Here is a 15,571-nt window from a genome sequence, read left to right as displayed (position 1 = left end):
TAGGCTCCGGAGTCTTGAGTCTCTGTCTTGAGTCTCTGGACTGGCCATGGTCAACCATTTAGGATCTTAGGACAATGGAAAACAAGTCAAGGACTGACGACAAGGGTGAGAAAGATCGGGGACATTGAAATTCCCACGCGTTCGGGGTTCCCAAATGTGGCCGGCGTCCATTGTCCAATGACTACGTGGTCTAGGAATGGCGTGGTCGGTCCGACGTTGGAACTTGGGGATGTAGCCAGGACGCTTGGGGTTGTGGAGATTGCCTGAAACGGGGGAGGAGCACATTGGACGACTGTTAGAAACGAATGTCACTGAGTCGAGTTGTGAGAACCCGACAGCCCAAGAACCCAAGAGCCCAAGAGGGGCTCCATTTGCCTATTCAACTTGTGTTCAGAGCAAGACGATGTGGATGAATATGAAGATGTTGGATGATGATGTTGCATCCATCGGTTTAACTCTAGTGACAAGTCATGAGAGACGATGTCAACTCTTCATTAGCCGAACCGAGAGTCTCCTCGGGGCTTTCAACTCTAGACACCACATTCATAGTCTCTGGAAACTCGACGACTTGTTTGACGGGAATCTCTGCCCGAGGCTCGGGTTTCGGGGCTGGCGCGCTAAGACATGAACAAGATCCATCATTCATGGTGCCCTGTCCCCTCCATCGTCTGTTCCCCTCCTCTGTGCAGCCCTCATCCTGTACTCTTGTGCTCCTCTCCTCCACCTCCACCACCCATTACCACCATGGCACCATGCAGCGTGCACCGCTAGCTCGGCCTGCCATCCCCTGCCTCCCTGTCCGTTCCCTGTCTCCTTTCCTCCCGAAGCCGCCCATCTGGCTGAAGTGAGCAGGCCGTGCAGCGACACCCAACCCAGTGAACCCACAGCTAACCCCCAACCGAGCGTTGTAACACAGAATGGAACCTTGGAGGAGAAGAAAAAGAAAAAAGAAAAAACGAAAAAGAGAGAGGGAGAGAGCGCCAAACGCCGCCAGCATGGTGAAGTACCTCAGAAGCAGGCGGGCACGGCCGGCGGCGGAGGCGGCGCGGTGTCTCTCGGCCTGTGAAGAAAATTCCCCATACCATTCACCTTGGGTTGCTGAAATAAGACGTGCCTGCCTTCCACACCTCCGCCAGCCTTTCTCTTCCCTCCTCTCTTCATTTCTTCCCTCCTTCAACAAACCGACCAGATCGCTCTCCTCCCCTGCTGATAAAGTTCTGCCACGCGCCAGACACCCAATTGCATTTACCTCAAAACACACAAAAAGCCACAGGCACCCAAAAGTTTATACCACCTTGATACCCGTCGTTAGCGCGTACCGCACCCACCAGCTTTATCATCACAGGCGAGGAGGAGAGCTCAACCACCAAACTTCTTTTTCCCTCCTACACATACCTCGGTCCACCACCACCACCCATACCGACAAACGAGCTTCGGACACTTTCGGAATCACCACTCCAACGCATTTTTCAAGCCCTTTTCCACTCGACTCTTTTATATACCCTCAAAATGTTCGCTACCAGAGTCCTCCGTCAGGCTGCCGCCCATGCCGAACGCACCCCGAGCATCAAGTTCCTCGGCCGCCGCTCCATTCCTTGTACGTCAACTCTGTCAAAACTCTGCTCACGCGTCTCTGTCTCTCCCGCAATGCTAAAACTCTTTACCAGCTTCCATCGACCACAGCCCCGCCCCTCACCCGGCCTCGCCCACTGGCAAGCTTCCCGCCCACTTCGGCAACGGCTCCGCCTCCCCCAAGCACACCAGCTTCAGCTCTTACCGCGACCACGCCCAGCAGCACGGTCCCCTCCAGCGCACCATCGGCGGTGGCGTAGGCGGATCTACCGGTCACCAGCTTGGCTCCGTTGTTCCTCCCTCTGGCGTCGCCTTCGACCGCTCCGAGCTCCCGGCCCGTTTCCGCCGCCAGCCTCTCGACATGGCTGAGATTGAGGCTGTCGAGTCCGGCGGCGCTGCCCTCTTCGGCTGAGCGTGACATCGCACGGAAAACGGAACGCGCCCTCTTTATCTCACTCCCTTTACGAACGATGTCGGGTGGGGTTGAGGGAGACATCATCATGACATCCGCGGGCTGGACTACGAAAAATGAGCGACGAAGGCGGAGACGAGGAAGAGACAGAACGGGGGAGAGTTGGTGAGATTCACAAAACTAGGCGACGACAAACGTGTGTACGAAACGACGAGACCACAGCGACGGTGGACAATCACCATCTGTCCGGTCCGTCGACCAAAAAGCCCCCGGGATTGGGGCCTTCGGCAGGCCACGGAACAGTCGGCAATATTGATTCGTCACGGACGCCCGTGACCAACGGCAAGGGAAAAGTTAACAGGGAGAATTACCACGGCGGCTTCGTGATATCCATCGCGATGGAAGCGATTCCCGCCCATCAAGTCGGGAGCTTTGCTGGGATACTATGGGAGTTTACTGGGGTTCATTCAACCCCCCAACCATATACAGGCGACAAAGACCTGTCTCTTGCTTTGGCCTTTTCCATACCTAGTCTTCAACTTTTCCTTAATCGTCGACGTCAGAATCCTGTACCGATAGTCTAGACTCGTCACACACACCAACAGACCCTGTGCATAAAAGCAAGTTTACTTCAACATCTTGGAGAGACCACCTCTTCCGGGGACTTTTCGTGACCATGTGCTCTACGAGCCGAGCTTCGTTGAAAGGAATCCCATGTGAAGCTGCTCTACATAATAGCAAAGCACATGCAACTAAAGCAAATGTAACCATCTCTCGGAATTCACAAACCAATGCTTAGCAGACGCGGCTTACTGCGTACTTAGCCCGCATGTGATAGGCTCTCCCGCAGCTTGGAGAAACGCGCACCTGCGTCCGTAGCTCCGGGAGCGGTTTGGGGAAATCGTGCCACGTTTGATTTCCCTTGGCCCGTGGGGAAAGCTGTCGGCTTCGTTTCTTTAATATGCAGCTATTATACCTAGGCATCCAAGTTGAGCAGCAAAAGCATAGGTAGCTTGGACGTTTTTCTACCCCCAAAAATCATCCGATTGTTTCCTTGAGGCTTGAGCTACCCGCTTCCGTCAATTCCCGAAGTAGCCGACTTGCCAACGTCACCCGAGCTTGGAGCCTCAGCCACCAATTTTGCATTGTCCTGGGTCCGAGGCTTGACGTCGGTTGCTGGTCTGTGCAGAACGGCACCTGAGCGGGTTGAGATGTACATTGATATTATGAATCTTGGTGAGATCAAGTACCACTTCGCGGCTAATTCGGCTCTGAGATTCTTATAGTCTACGCAAGACGCTCAGATGAAAGAAACACCAGGCGTGTCGAAAAAATGACGATGATCACTCACAGGATCGAATGCACGACTAAACTTCACTAGAACCTGGTCGATCCTTGAGGGAAGATCATTCTCGCCAACACGTACGCGGTAAATGCATATAAATCGTGTCCATGTCTATAAGTAATTTCCAAGTGTTCACAGCTTGGACGTCAACCCCAACATACCCCATCCCATGCCCCAATGACCATCCCCGACGTAGCTCTAAACACAGCTGATCCCAGCTCGCCCTCCCGCCAGCATACGTACCCATCAACGAGCCCAACATACACCAGAAGAGCCATGATGATGTCCACTGCCGCATAGTCTCCGCGAAGATACATGATTAGCTGAACCGTCCCTAGCACAGATAGTCGGGCGCCATCGAGGATGAAGCATGACTGCGCTATAGTTGACTCTGCGAATCTCTCCGGCAGACCGAAGGAGCGGAGTCCAGCGTCTTTGGCGACGAAGGGAACGATCCCGCCTATAGTATGAGCGATGGCAACGAATAGTGGGAATAGATGGGAGAGTCTGAACTGTCGAGACATGTTTGCTAGAGTCTGGGCTTTACGCAAGGCGTTTAACTATAGGAAGCTTTGAGGTGTGATGCGACCTGTGGAAGTTCTGTTACTCTGTCCAAAGTCAGACAGTTGTCCAAATAGGTACCAATGCGATCCCAAGTCAACAAGCAGTGAGGTATCTAATATCACGTGGCAGTAAGCACTAAAGCCCCTCCAAGTGAGGTGAAATAGCATCGCCAATATTATTAATCCTCGACTGATCCAGGTGGAAGCACCAGCCACACATCGATAGCTTGAGCCACAGCTGTTGGTGGGACATTCGGATCATAGGATCCAGCAGTTCGGGATTCCGCTGACACATCAATCTGCCAGAGCTTTCCCGTGGACCTTGGCCATCCCGGCGTCATCGGAAGCATCCGCCAGGCATATCCATCAAACAAACTGCCCAATCAAAAGGCGTCAATCACATCATCCCAAAATAAAAATTAACAGATGCGCATGGAAGAACACAAGAGAAAGCTCCACCAAAAAAGTTGTTGCATCCCGTTCGTCGCGGAAACGTGAATCAACCCCCATCACGAAACCAGCCAAGAACCAACGAAACCCACGCGCCCTCTCCCTACACTGCGCCAACGCAAAGATCCAATGCGATTCCCGTCGCAAGACCCCTCCCGACTACGACGCCCCAACATCTAGACAAACAAAGAAAGAAACACCAGTGCAACCCTATCCCCGGGTTCTGGATCTAGGCCCCCTCCCGCATTTGGTTACCCGTCACGCCGCCAAACCCATCGAGGGGTTCAAAAGAGTCGGATCCCTTGACCTGGAGGATTTTGATTCCTGGATATCTCTGACGGGTATGAACCTTACAATCTCTACTCAACCACACATCGAATCTCCAAAATGAACGCCGATCTCGTAGACCTCGTTTTCCTAACCCGCTTCCAACCCTCAGCTACCATATCCTCCTCCGTCGCAATCGACTACGAAGACCACCCTCACCACACAATGTCAGACTCCAGCAACGGCGCGGCACCCGAGACGTGCCCCGTCGACCACAAGGCCCGCGAAGCCTGGCTCCAGCACGCCCGCGCCGCGAACCCGGACTCAGCGCATCCTCCTCACCCGCCGCACCCGATACCTCCAACCCAGGCGGGATCACCACAGTCGCAGCACACAGAGTCTTCATCCTGGACGCAGTCCCTGCTATCTCTGACGCCCTTCTCCTCTTCCTCGGCCCCGCCGCCCTCAACGGCCACAAACGCCTCCGCGACACAACCTACCTCCGGCCCCGCCGACGCCGCCGCCGAAGTCTGTCCCGTAGACCACAAATCCCGCGAAGCCTGGCTCGAACAAGCCCGCGCCGCCTCCGCCGCCTCCGCCGCGAACGCCTCGTCAAATCCTCACCCACCATACCCCGCCGACCTACCTCCAAACCCCCACCAAACACTCGCGGCCGCGCCATCATCACCACAGCTCTCGCAATCATGGACACAGTCCCTAAAGTCCTACATCCCCTTCACCTCCTCCCCAGCACCCACACAAAAAAACATGCCGAACATCCCACCCTCCGCATCAGCCGTCAAATCAGGCCTCGACACCGACCGCGAAGTCTCGACGATCCCCCGGACAGCAACCTCAGCGTACCCTGGGAACAGTCGCCCATCCAACCACGAACAGGAGACGGGCTCGGACGAGGCGACGGGAAACTGGATCTACCCTTCCCAAAAGATGTTCTTTGACGCGATGAAGCGCAAGGGCCACGATACCCGCGCACAGGATATGGCGACAGTGGTGCCGATCCACAATGCCGTCAACGAGAGGGCGTGGAAGGAGATTAAAGAATGGGAGGCGCCTTACCTCGAAGGCACAGCGTAGGTCCCCCTAACTTCCCGTTGTTCTGGATTCGATCCAGTCATCCATCCATCTACCATACAAATGCACAAGAAAGCTAACACAAGCCAACAGCTGCGACGGCCCCAAACTCCACTCCTTCCTCGGCCTCAGCACAAACATGTCCCCCAAGGCGCGCGTGAATACCCTGCTGGGCTACACCCCGCCCTTTGACCGCCACGACTGGGTCGTCGACCGCTGCGGCGTGCAGGTCGAATACGTCATTGACTTTTACGCCGGACGCCCCGACGCCCGCGGCAAGCCCAGCTTTTACTTGGACGTGAGGCCGAAGCTGAACAGCTGGGAGGGCGTCAAGATGAGGGCTCTGAGAGGCGTCGGGTTGGCTTGAGGGCCTGGGCCGCTTGCGTTCTTCGCTTTGCCGAGATGCTGTAAGCTGCATGGAGTTGAGAGAGTGTATAAAGACGTGTAATAGTGTACAAATATTTGCGGCATTGGGACTGGCGCATGTATCCTCTTGGAAGAGTATCCCCCAAGGGATAGACCAGGTCCGAGGGGTCCACGGTGTTAAATTTCGCCACCAAAAACTACTCAATTCAAACCATCTCTTCATAGAAGTCGACTGAGAGAGACTCTGGTCTATCGACATGATTCCGCAACTGCGGCCAGTCTTCACACCCAAGCCTACCGCCACACACGCTTTAATCCAGAGGCTCGTAGGATTTCGTGGCTTTTGGGATATTCGATTTCCGCGTCAGACTTTTCTCCCTTAAGGAACCAGTATAACGAGGAACAACGAGCCAATGCCCTGAGGTCAACTAGTTTGGAACCGGGAACGGGTCGGACCAGCCCTCGGCAAGTCTACAGTGGTGGGAGGAGTTGATTTGCCATGGTCCAGATATGAGGTTCCGAAAGTGGACGCATATCATAGTGTGTGTGGACGTTGCATACATTAATCACATGGCACGCCAAGCCTCGCCCGTCAATTCTAGAACGTTGGTCGCATCGCAACTTCATCTCATCACTCCATGCATCAAGGTGCTCAGCAGAGAACCCGAGAAGATCTCTTCAGACGTCATCGTCTCCCTTGGGACCGTCGACTACCAAGCTTTCAAAAGTCAATTCACGTATCGCGCAAGTGTGCCAAGACAGGCGCCCTCGATAACAATAGCGGATGAACCAACATAACGTCTTGTTGCGACGTTATCTGTCGTTCGGTTAGTAGGCGAGGAACCCGATTGCGACCCGACGCAGGCACCGCTTTCGGTTCCGGTCTCGACATGGATAGCGGGCTGCAGGGGCGCGGGGCGGCTTCGATCGGGATCCTATAAGAGCCGAACTTCCGTAAGTTAAGCTGGTGTTAAACCCTACTGGACAACGGCGGCCGGGGTTTAGTACCTCGTTCTAGCCGAGACTCAAGTGTACAAAGTTCTTTTTGAATGTCATTCGTGGGGCACATCCCGACAGGATTTGTGGTTCTCTTCTTGACGTCGTTTCTTCAGTACCAAGACTGTCTATTGGGTGATGGAGAAGTCTACAGAACTATCTCAGAAAGGTAGTAGCGGCGGTTGTTCAAGTGCATAGCGACACAACCTGTTGGTTCCACGGGGTCGTATACGACAAATAGTGGTAGCAATTATCACTCGTCTGTTGGTGATCCTATTGCTTCTTCTTCTTCTTGTTCTATCTTACATTGTAGGCAAGAGTCGGTCGAAGTAGGTGGTGACGGCCTGGGTGGTTGCCCCACCTTTATCCGGCCGTGATGACTAAGCCAGTTGTCCCACTTCGCCCAGGGCAGGTGCCAGCCAGCCCATGGTACCTGCCTATTACTCCTTATCAGCCTTTGCTGTTCCAACACAACCCATGGCGTAGGCGTGCCATATGCCCTCATACGGATGGCTGTTGTTCAGAATTGCCCGGGACCGGTTGTACGCAACCACAGTTTCCAGAATGACGGATTCTAGTATAGACAAGGGACTTTGGTTTAAGCTTAAAGCTTGTTTGTGAATGTAGTTCCTGACTTCACCTGCCTTTTCCTCTTTGTAAGACCTACAGGCCACATGTTAAAGGCCTAAGACTTACACGTAGTAACTTGAAGCTAGATCCGAGTACTTACGACAGTATGTCATTGGTCAAGTTGATAAACTTGCCCATTTCGGGCGCAGCTGACAGGAAGCATGCAATATCTGGGCACATCTCCTTGTAGAAGCAGAAGTAGGTGTACACTTCTGGAAGGCCCTCTTTGTCTCGAAAGTAGTAGGGCCAGCTGACTGTCTCTTTTGACAAGACGATTGTCTGGTACTGGTGATGAATCTCAATGGCGTTTGAGTTGACAAAGGCTAGAGCAGAGAGAACGATCAAGTTGGCAACGACGGGATCGTAATACCTTTTCGTTGACTTGAGCACATCGGCAAAAACCTGTAAAAGGGCCGAGGGTTGCCGTTCTCCCACAAGAAGCCGTGATCTCATCACACTTATAGTCTTCAGCTCCTCTTATCATAGGTTCTCTGTGCGAGCTGACGGTCAGCGACGCAGCACGCTAGCTCGGCGTAAGCTGGTCTAGCCCCCGGACGATCATGATACCCACTCCTTCAATATTCTTATGGGTACAGACTTACAAGGGGTACCAAAACGGACTTAAAATATTGATTTTTCTGTGTCCTCTAAAGAGACTTCAAAAGAGATGCCTAAACTCTGCAATCCCTGGCATAAAGCCTGTTGACTTCGAATTCCAAGCTGTCCTCTGACACGGAAAAAAACGCCTTCTCTACTGTACCAGTCCGCAGTTGCGTTGCCCTGGACGCCTCTTGCCCAATTTCTGGGTCTCATAGTTGTGGTGTACTTACTCACTACGACATTGAGATCATGGGCCCGTTTATCGCAAATCCCTGGCCCTTTTATTGCTTCCCTATCTTACTGGACAATGTTTCGGATCCGTACTCGTGGCTCTCTCTCATGGGTACCATGAGTACTTTAAACTGTCGACAAAATATGGCGAGCTTGTCCGCATAGGCCCCAACGACCTGATCACGTCCGACGCAGAACTCATAAGACGTTGTCGGAACGGCAAGGCTGATAAGGAGCAATGGGCAGGTATCGTGGGCTGGCTGGCGCCTGCCCTGGGCGAAGTGGGACAACTGGCTTAGTCACCACGGCCGGTTAAGGTGGGGCAACCACCCAGGCCGTCACCACCTACTTCGACCGACCCCTGCCCACAATGTAAAATAGGAAGTAACAAGAACAACAACAGCAATTATCACGGACATCGACGTGATTGTTGCCGAAGATACACCCTCATGAGGAAATGTATCACGCCTGTGATACCAACAGACGTATGTCGGCGGCCAAGTCGATGTATGGACGAAGCAGTTGGTACAAAGCCACACGGCTAGACCCATACCACGACATGATGGGCAGCGTGCTCGATAAGTCTGTTCATCATGCCCTGAAGACAAAGTTGCAACCCGGGTACCTTGGTAAGGACATTGCTGGGTTGGACGCTAGCATCGACTCTGGAATAGCAGACTTGGTAAGCTTGATTAGAAAGAGCTACGCCACCAAGCATCACCCGCAGGGGCCAGGAGATGCAGATACTCCAAGACTCTCGGAGCAAACGCCTGTAGACTTCGGCCGACTCGCGCACTACTATGCCATGGACGCTCGCTCGAGGATGTCCTTTGGACAACCCCTTGGGCTTCTTCGGAAAGACTCGGACGTCTTTGGACTGGTTGCTATGTCGAATCTTGCCATAGATGTCTTACAATTCTTCACTGATATTCCGCCTCTTCAACGAATTTTCACCTCAGACCTTTCTCTACGGCTGCTTGGCCCGAAACCGACGGACAAGAATGGCTTTGGAAAGATCGTGGGGTAAGTCTTTCTGCAGCCGCTATGTATATTCCATTTTGTCGCCTCTGTCCGGACACAAAACTAAGGTCAACAGACTTGCCAAAGAGCACATTGCCGCCCGATTTGGTCCTGATGGGAAAGATGAGCCTGACTTACTCGTAGCTTATTAGCTATCACGATAAGGTCACAAAGTTCTTCAGCCTTCCGCTAACGGGAACTCGATAGGGATCATTCATACGTCGCGGTCTTGATCAGCGCTCAGCGCAGTCCGAGATAATGTTTCCAATGGTCGCTGGCTCTGACACAGCAGCAAAGGCCATCAAATGGACAATGCACTATGTCCTTTCAAATATCTCTGTGTATAAGTCTCTTGTGAAAGAGATTGAGGACGCCATGCTCGAAGGAAGAATATCAGATCCCATCACATATCAAGAAGCCCAGCAACTGCCATAAGTCAACCTACCCACTTTTCGCCACCCCAAAAATGCCTCCCAGCCTCCTCATTATTATCCTACCCCCATTGTTCAAACAACCACAACAATTGCAATTTTCGTCTAAACACACTCCTTTTTGGCACACTTATTTGTCGATATGTAATGGTCTCGTATACCGAATTTTAAGTGCAGTAAGCACTTGATGCCATCTTGAACGGTACCCCTATTAATAGGACCTCGATTGACTGGGCTGTACCACGATCAACACTACGAAGTCGACTCAAGGGGCATCAGAGCAGACTTACCGTATTTTCCGAGCTTCAGAAACTAAATCCATGGCAGGAAGACCGACTGGCAGAGTGGATTCGTATTCAACACACTCTAGGGGTCTCTCCTACACATGAACAAGTCAGGGAATTCGCTGAGCGAGTTCTGAGAGCTTAGGGTGACCGTAAGCCTGTTAGCAAGCGATGGACCCAAGCCTTCCTGCGAAGGAATCCCTCAGTTAAGGTCCAGAAGAGCCGAACTATTGATTCTAGACGTGTTAATGGAGCAACTACTGAGGTAATCAGGTGTCAGAGCCCTCCCGGATAGGGGCTAGTCAGAGGTAGTAAGGAGTCCAAGCGACAAAGGAGCAGCTCAGATATATATACAGCGCAGGGAGTACACGTCGAGGGAGGAGTAGATTTCAGTAATTCATCATTCTACCCCTAACTGCAGTTGGCCTCTGAGAGCTTCCACCCTGCGTCAACATCCCAACTTGACATCAGGCCCTGGTTCCGTTTGCTCGACATCCCAGAGATCAAGAAGATCAAACAGTCCAACAGGTACAACATGGATGAGACTGGCATCCTTGAGGGCAAGGGAGCTAATGGGTTGGTCTTGGGCAAGGCAGAGGCCACTGCAGTGCGGAAAAAGGAGCCTGGTTCGCGTGCTTGGGTGTCGATTATCGAGTGTATCTCTGCTGATGCCAGATCTATCAAACCACTGGTCATATTCAAGGGAAAGTCGGTCCAACAGCAGTGGTTCCCCCTTTAACTTAACCCATTCGACGGTTGGAAGTTCACAGCAACAGACAATGGGTGGACGACAGACGACACTGCCCTCGAGTGGTTGAGGGAGGTGTTTTTGCCACAGACTGAGCCCCCTGGCCCTAGGAGGGCTGGTGGGGTGAAGGAGCCTCGATTATTGATTATGGATGGGCATGGGAGTCATACGACGACAGAATTCATGTGGGAGTGCTATATCAACAACGTCTACTTATTATTCTTGCCTCCACATACCTCCCATATCCTCCAGCCCCTGGATCCGGCAGTGTTTGGACCTGTGAAGTCTACTTATAGGAAGGAGCTCAGAAAGCACGAAATAGTAGACAATTCTACTATCGCTGGAAAGCGGCACTTATTGGACTGTTACCAGAAAGCTCGTTTGGCTAGTCTGACGTTGTCTAATATACGAAGTGGGTGGAAGGCAACTGGACTATGGCCAGTTAATATGAGCCACCCTCTGCTGAGCCCACTGATGCTCCCCAGCCCTGCCACTCCATTGAAAAACACTGCAGAGGGGCAGGCAGTGACTGGCAAGTCCATGGAACCCGTTGACTGGGTATCAGCGACGTCTGTTGTTGACTGGTCAACTCCTAGGCAGGCCAGTGAGCTTAGCCAGCACTTGAGGTTATTCACAGAGCTCAGTCCAGACCTCAACACTCGACGACTACTATTTAGAAAGATAAAAAAGAGCTTTGGCGAGAAGGAATACCTATTGGCCACATCAGAGTATAGAAACCGTTAGCTCTAGGCCCGAATTGATCGCATGGCTCCAAGGAGGAAGAGAACCGTCCAAATAGATCCTAATACCAAGTTCGCGAACATTAGGGATATAAAGAGAGCTCAGGAGGACGTAGGCGACCGTCTCGCTAGTCCTAGTCGACTCGCAAGGATCGAATTACTTAGTGAGGGCAGTGACTGTATTGTAGTGGCAGTGGAAGGTAGTTAATTAATTGACTGGAAGTTGGTGGTGATGTTTTGAGACCATGTTGATTGGGGTGGCGAAAAGGGGGGGATGGCGAAAAGTGGGTAGGTTGACTTATCTTCAAGTAAGTTAGCAAAGAGGATAGACGGCGGCTCTGCTCAATCCAATTTAACGCTTTTTACTAATCATGGTCAAAACAGGCGGTCATATACGAGTCCCTCCGTGTGAGGCCACCGTTTCCAGGCTTGGTGATGAAACAGGTCGGGCCTGAGGGCGACATCTATAATGGAATGGCGTTACCTGCAGGCACGAGAATCGGTCACGATGTAGTGTCGGTGACCCACGATAATATTAAGAAACCAGATGGTTATAACGGAACTAGGGCACCAGTGGGAACTAGGGATGGATAGAACACATAGTAGCTCACGAGCAAGATTTGGAGGACGTCAGGATACGGCGTGTACTATATAGTATATAGCTAGAGCCTGCGACCCTTCACGCCACATACCCTCCGGGAGGTCTGCCGCAAGGGCGGCTGCGCCCTTGCCGCCATGGCGTTAAATAGAACAACAACAACAACGACCCACGATAAGAGACTCTTCGGTCAAGATGCTGAGGTGTTCCGGCCTGAGCGCTGGCTAGAAGCTGACGCGGAGACGGGAAAGTCGTGGAAGTCACAGACTGAGCTTGTGTTTGGCGCTGGCCGATGGCGGTGCACAGGCAAGTCTGTTGCGTTCTTGGAAATGAACAAGATCTTTGTCCAGGTGAGCAATTTATTAAGAATCAACAACACAATGGAGCTGCTGATGCTAACTTTGGGGTTTCATCAGCTCATCCGAAATTTTGAGTTTAAGTCTTCGAATGTTGACATGTTCGTGAGAATCTCCGATCGTGGGAAAGTGTACTAGGGAAAGCTGGCAAGACTCAAAACTGGTGTTTAGTAGTCCTTCTGGAGCTAGATTCATGGTGAATGGCCATCAGGGCTGGGTTGTTCTTCTCTTCAGTAGTTTAACAACACAGTGGCGTTCGTTGTTGCAGGCGATGCTATTCTAGTTACACCTAATAGACTCCTAAACCGAGTTGACTGTCTTTGAAATGGCTGCATTCCGAGCAAGACTCGGGTATCTCTACGCTCTATTAATCCGTAAACACCAACAGAAATGCCAATACAACTTGATGGTTATTTCGACTGCGGCCATTAGTCATTGCGACTCAGCAAACCTCCAACGGCGTCAATGTCAACCCCCCCAAATGGGCCAACTCGGTGGTCCGTCCACTTCGGCCGAGATCGGGCAGATTGGTCAAAAATTTGCGCAATGAATAATGAAATCGCGTCTTCTGCGCCCTGTACTCCCTCCGAGTTGACAGTATCCCCGCTGTTATGTCCAGTCCACGAGTGAATAAGTGAAGGATGCGGTCCGCTTGCTTGGTGTTTCAACTCCTCAGCCATCAACCACCAAACTAAAAACTCACGATGTCTACCACAACCACAATGAAGCTGGTCAACGCAACGGCAATACCGCTGGCGCAACTCTCGGCTTCTACGTCAATAATATCGCAGTCGTCGAACCAGACTACTGTTGTTCCTGACCCTGGTCAACATGGCGACCTTTCGAAGGGTAAAACCCTGGTTGTCATCTCATCAGTGACCTGTATTACAGGCATTAGCTCCCTTCTGGCCGGCATAGTCACTGTTTGCATTCCAGCTATGGCTCGAGATGTTAAGCTTGATGGCAATCTTCTATTGTGGTAGGAATCAGTGCTCAAAGTCCCATGTGGCTGTACATCTAGTCTAATGACAACAAGGCCTGCTTCTGTCTACGCCCTGACCTGTGGATGCACACTCCTGCTGTCAGGTGCCATGGCCGACCTCTACGGTGCTCGAACCCTCTACCTCATGGGATGTTTTTTGCAATCAGTTTTCACTCTTGCCTGTGGGTTGGCAAACACGGGAATCCAGCTCATCATGTTTCGTGCTTTTGCCGGAATTGCCATCTCAATGTGTCTCCCCTCTGCCGTAAGTATCATCACGCACGCGTTCCCCACAGGCAAGAGAAGGAACATTGCCTTTGCGTCCATGGGCGGAGGTCAACCTATTGGGTTCTCTGTTGGCCTCAGTGTTGGTGGTGTGTTCACAGACACGATTGGTTGGAGATGGGGATTCCACATTGCTGCAATCATCAACACAGTCATCTTCCTGATTGCGCTGAAGTGGCTGCCCAGCATCGGCAAGAGAGATCCGGTCACTTGGCACCGGTTCAGGACCGAGGTAGACTGAGTTGGAGCATTCCTGGCCAGTGCCTTCCTCTCAATGGTCTCTTATGTGCTTGCGTGAGTCCGAGATGCGCCCACTATTACTTGAGAGCGAGCGAGACATAGCTAACGTGACAATGACAGTGCGATCACCGACAGCACCCGGGACATTAAGAAACCAGAAAACATCGCTCTGCTCGCCATCTCTGGTGTGCTGATAGGCGCATTCGTTGCTTGGGTCGAGAGACAGGAGCGCCTGGGCAAACCAGCCATTATTCCAAACTCGCTCTGGAAGAACCGCAGCTTCACCTGCATCTGCACCAGCGTCTTCATGGTATGTGGCGCCTTCAACGCGACCGAGCAGCTCAGCTCCTTTTACTTCCAGTATGTCCAGCGACTCTCCGCAATCGACACGTCGGTGCGCTTCCTGCCGGCCCCCGTTGGCGGAGTCCTGGCCAACATCGTCGCCGGTTTCGTGGTACACCGCGTCCGGGCAGACCTATCGATCCTCATCGCCGTCGCCCTGGCGTGTTTGTCGCCGCTATTGATGGCGATCTCCGACCCCGCGTGGTCCTATTGGATCTGCATCTTCTGGGCAATGTTTATGAAGGCTATTGGCGCTGACACGTTGTTCACAATCTCTAATCTGCTGATCACATCGCTGTTTCCGGCGAAGAAGCAGGCCGTGGCCGAAGGTGTATATAACGCCATTGCCCAAATCGGCAAAAGCGTAGGGCTGGCTTCATCGGGCGCCATAGCGAGTGCCGTGACCGCCCGGTCGAACTTCGCAAACAAGGAGGGCCCGATGGCGTTGTTGGAGGGTTACCGGGCGTCGTTCTGGTACTGCTTCGCGCTGTACGGTGCAACCTTGTTGGTGACAGTTTGGGGTCTTAGAAAGATCGGCAAAGTGGGTGTCAAAAAGGAGTAAATAGGAAACCGAGAAAAGCGAATTGAGGGAACTACCGGGGCAGCGGGGTAACGGGACGATGAGTAACTCTCCCCGTTCCTCCACAGCAGAAGCTTCTCGCTTTGCGAGATGGGCAACAGAGTTTCGAGTGACGCAGCGGAAACTCTACTTGGCAGCGGACTTTTCTTGCCAAGAGATGCCATCTTAATGCTTACCGAAGTATGAAGAAGAAACCACGTCGCCGCTGCAGAAAGGGGTTCTGGACTTCCGCTCTAGTCGAAGCTTATGCGGCGGGGAGCTTTCTAGGAATGTCTCGGTCGCTCGGGAGGGACGATCTGCGTCGCACAGCGCGCTGGCTGCGAGTCGACCTGCAATGCAAGGCCTGACTCAGCGGTCTGATATTTCCGCCGATTGCAGGACCCCGAGACCCGAGAATGTGGGAAAGGATCAAAAAGGGGGTGAATCACAACAGTTGAGAAT

At 52.5% G+C, this 15,571-nt stretch overlaps 7 protein-coding genes across 7 annotated transcripts; 5 read left to right on the top strand and 2 right to left on the bottom strand.

Moving 5' to 3' along the window:
* Nucleotides 1-1,509: 1,509 nt before the first annotated feature.
* On the top strand, nucleotides 1,510-1,984 carry BDP81DRAFT_332224 (uncharacterized protein; the record flags this gene model as incomplete). Its single annotated transcript, XM_060585576.1, has 2 exons — nucleotides 1,510-1,597; nucleotides 1,668-1,984. The coding sequence occupies 2 exons, from the start codon at nucleotides 1,510-1,512 to the stop codon at nucleotides 1,982-1,984; spliced, it is 405 nt and encodes a 134-aa protein (XP_060439376.1).
* Nucleotides 1,967-2,674, top strand: BDP81DRAFT_121362 (uncharacterized protein). Its single transcript, XM_060581610.1, has one exon. It carries the CDS (start codon nucleotides 2,101-2,103, stop codon nucleotides 2,566-2,568), a length of 468 nt encoding a protein of 155 aa, XP_060439375.1. The 5' UTR covers nucleotides 1,967-2,100; the 3' UTR covers nucleotides 2,569-2,674.
* Nucleotides 2,675-3,203: 529 nt separating this feature from the next.
* BDP81DRAFT_439426 (uncharacterized protein) lies at nucleotides 3,204-4,064 on the bottom strand. The gene is made up of 2 exons (XM_060591400.1): nucleotides 4,023-4,064; nucleotides 3,204-3,967 (listed from the first exon to the last, which is right to left on the bottom strand). Exon 2 carries the CDS (start codon nucleotides 3,851-3,853, stop codon nucleotides 3,476-3,478), a length of 378 nt encoding a protein of 125 aa, XP_060439374.1. The 5' UTR covers nucleotides 3,854-3,967; nucleotides 4,023-4,064; the 3' UTR covers nucleotides 3,204-3,475.
* Nucleotides 4,065-4,316: 252 nt separating this feature from the next.
* On the top strand, nucleotides 4,317-5,789 carry BDP81DRAFT_439424 (cytochrome c/c1 heme lyase-domain-containing protein). Its single transcript, XM_060591399.1, has one exon. It carries the CDS (start codon nucleotides 4,730-4,732, stop codon nucleotides 5,702-5,704), a length of 975 nt encoding a protein of 324 aa, XP_060439373.1. The 5' UTR covers nucleotides 4,317-4,729; the 3' UTR covers nucleotides 5,705-5,789.
* A 1,714-nt stretch (nucleotides 5,790-7,503) lies between these two features.
* Nucleotides 7,504-8,146, bottom strand: BDP81DRAFT_399398 (uncharacterized protein; the record flags this gene model as incomplete). The annotated part of the gene is made up of 2 exons (XM_060588571.1): nucleotides 7,504-7,726; nucleotides 7,794-8,146. The coding sequence occupies 2 exons, from the start codon at nucleotides 8,144-8,146 to the stop codon at nucleotides 7,504-7,506; spliced, it is 576 nt and encodes a 191-aa protein (XP_060439372.1).
* Nucleotides 8,147-8,969: 823 nt separating this feature from the next.
* BDP81DRAFT_410649 (cytochrome P450) lies at nucleotides 8,970-9,979 on the top strand (the record flags this gene model as incomplete). Its single annotated transcript, XM_060589133.1, has 3 exons — nucleotides 8,970-9,547; nucleotides 9,621-9,684; nucleotides 9,752-9,979. The coding sequence occupies exons 1-3, from the start codon at nucleotides 8,982-8,984 to the stop codon at nucleotides 9,977-9,979; spliced, it is 858 nt and encodes a 285-aa protein (XP_060439371.1). The 5' UTR covers nucleotides 8,970-8,981.
* A 3,444-nt stretch (nucleotides 9,980-13,423) lies between these two features.
* BDP81DRAFT_484875 (uncharacterized protein) lies at nucleotides 13,424-15,568 on the top strand (the record flags this gene model as incomplete). Its single annotated transcript, XM_060595128.1, has 4 exons — nucleotides 13,424-13,680; nucleotides 13,738-14,187; nucleotides 14,230-14,262; nucleotides 14,329-15,568. 4 exons carry the CDS (start codon nucleotides 13,424-13,426, stop codon nucleotides 15,110-15,112), a joined length of 1,524 nt encoding a protein of 507 aa, XP_060439370.1. The 3' UTR covers nucleotides 15,113-15,568.
* Nucleotides 15,569-15,571: the final 3 nt, after the last annotated feature.

This window comes from Colletotrichum phormii, assembly GCF_030913505.1.
Source record: "Colletotrichum phormii strain CBS 102054 chromosome Unknown BDP81scaffold_29, whole genome shotgun sequence".
Classification (NCBI taxonomy): domain Eukaryota; kingdom Fungi; phylum Ascomycota; class Sordariomycetes; order Glomerellales; family Glomerellaceae; genus Colletotrichum; species Colletotrichum phormii.
Note: the sequence above shows the minus strand (reverse complement) of the source record. Positions and strands in the feature narration are given on the sequence as shown.

Excerpts from the sequence above, each read along its gene's own strand:
- BDP81DRAFT_121362 (XM_060581610.1), top strand. The coding sequence starts at position 2,101 with ATGAGCGACGAAGGCGGAGACGAGGAAGAGACAGAACGGGGGAGAGTT.
- BDP81DRAFT_439426 (XM_060591400.1), bottom strand. The coding sequence starts at position 3,853 with ATGTCTCGACAGTTCAGACTCTCCCATCTATTCCCACTATTCGTTGCC.
- BDP81DRAFT_439424 (XM_060591399.1), top strand. The coding sequence starts at position 4,730 with ATGAACGCCGATCTCGTAGACCTCGTTTTCCTAACCCGCTTCCAACCC.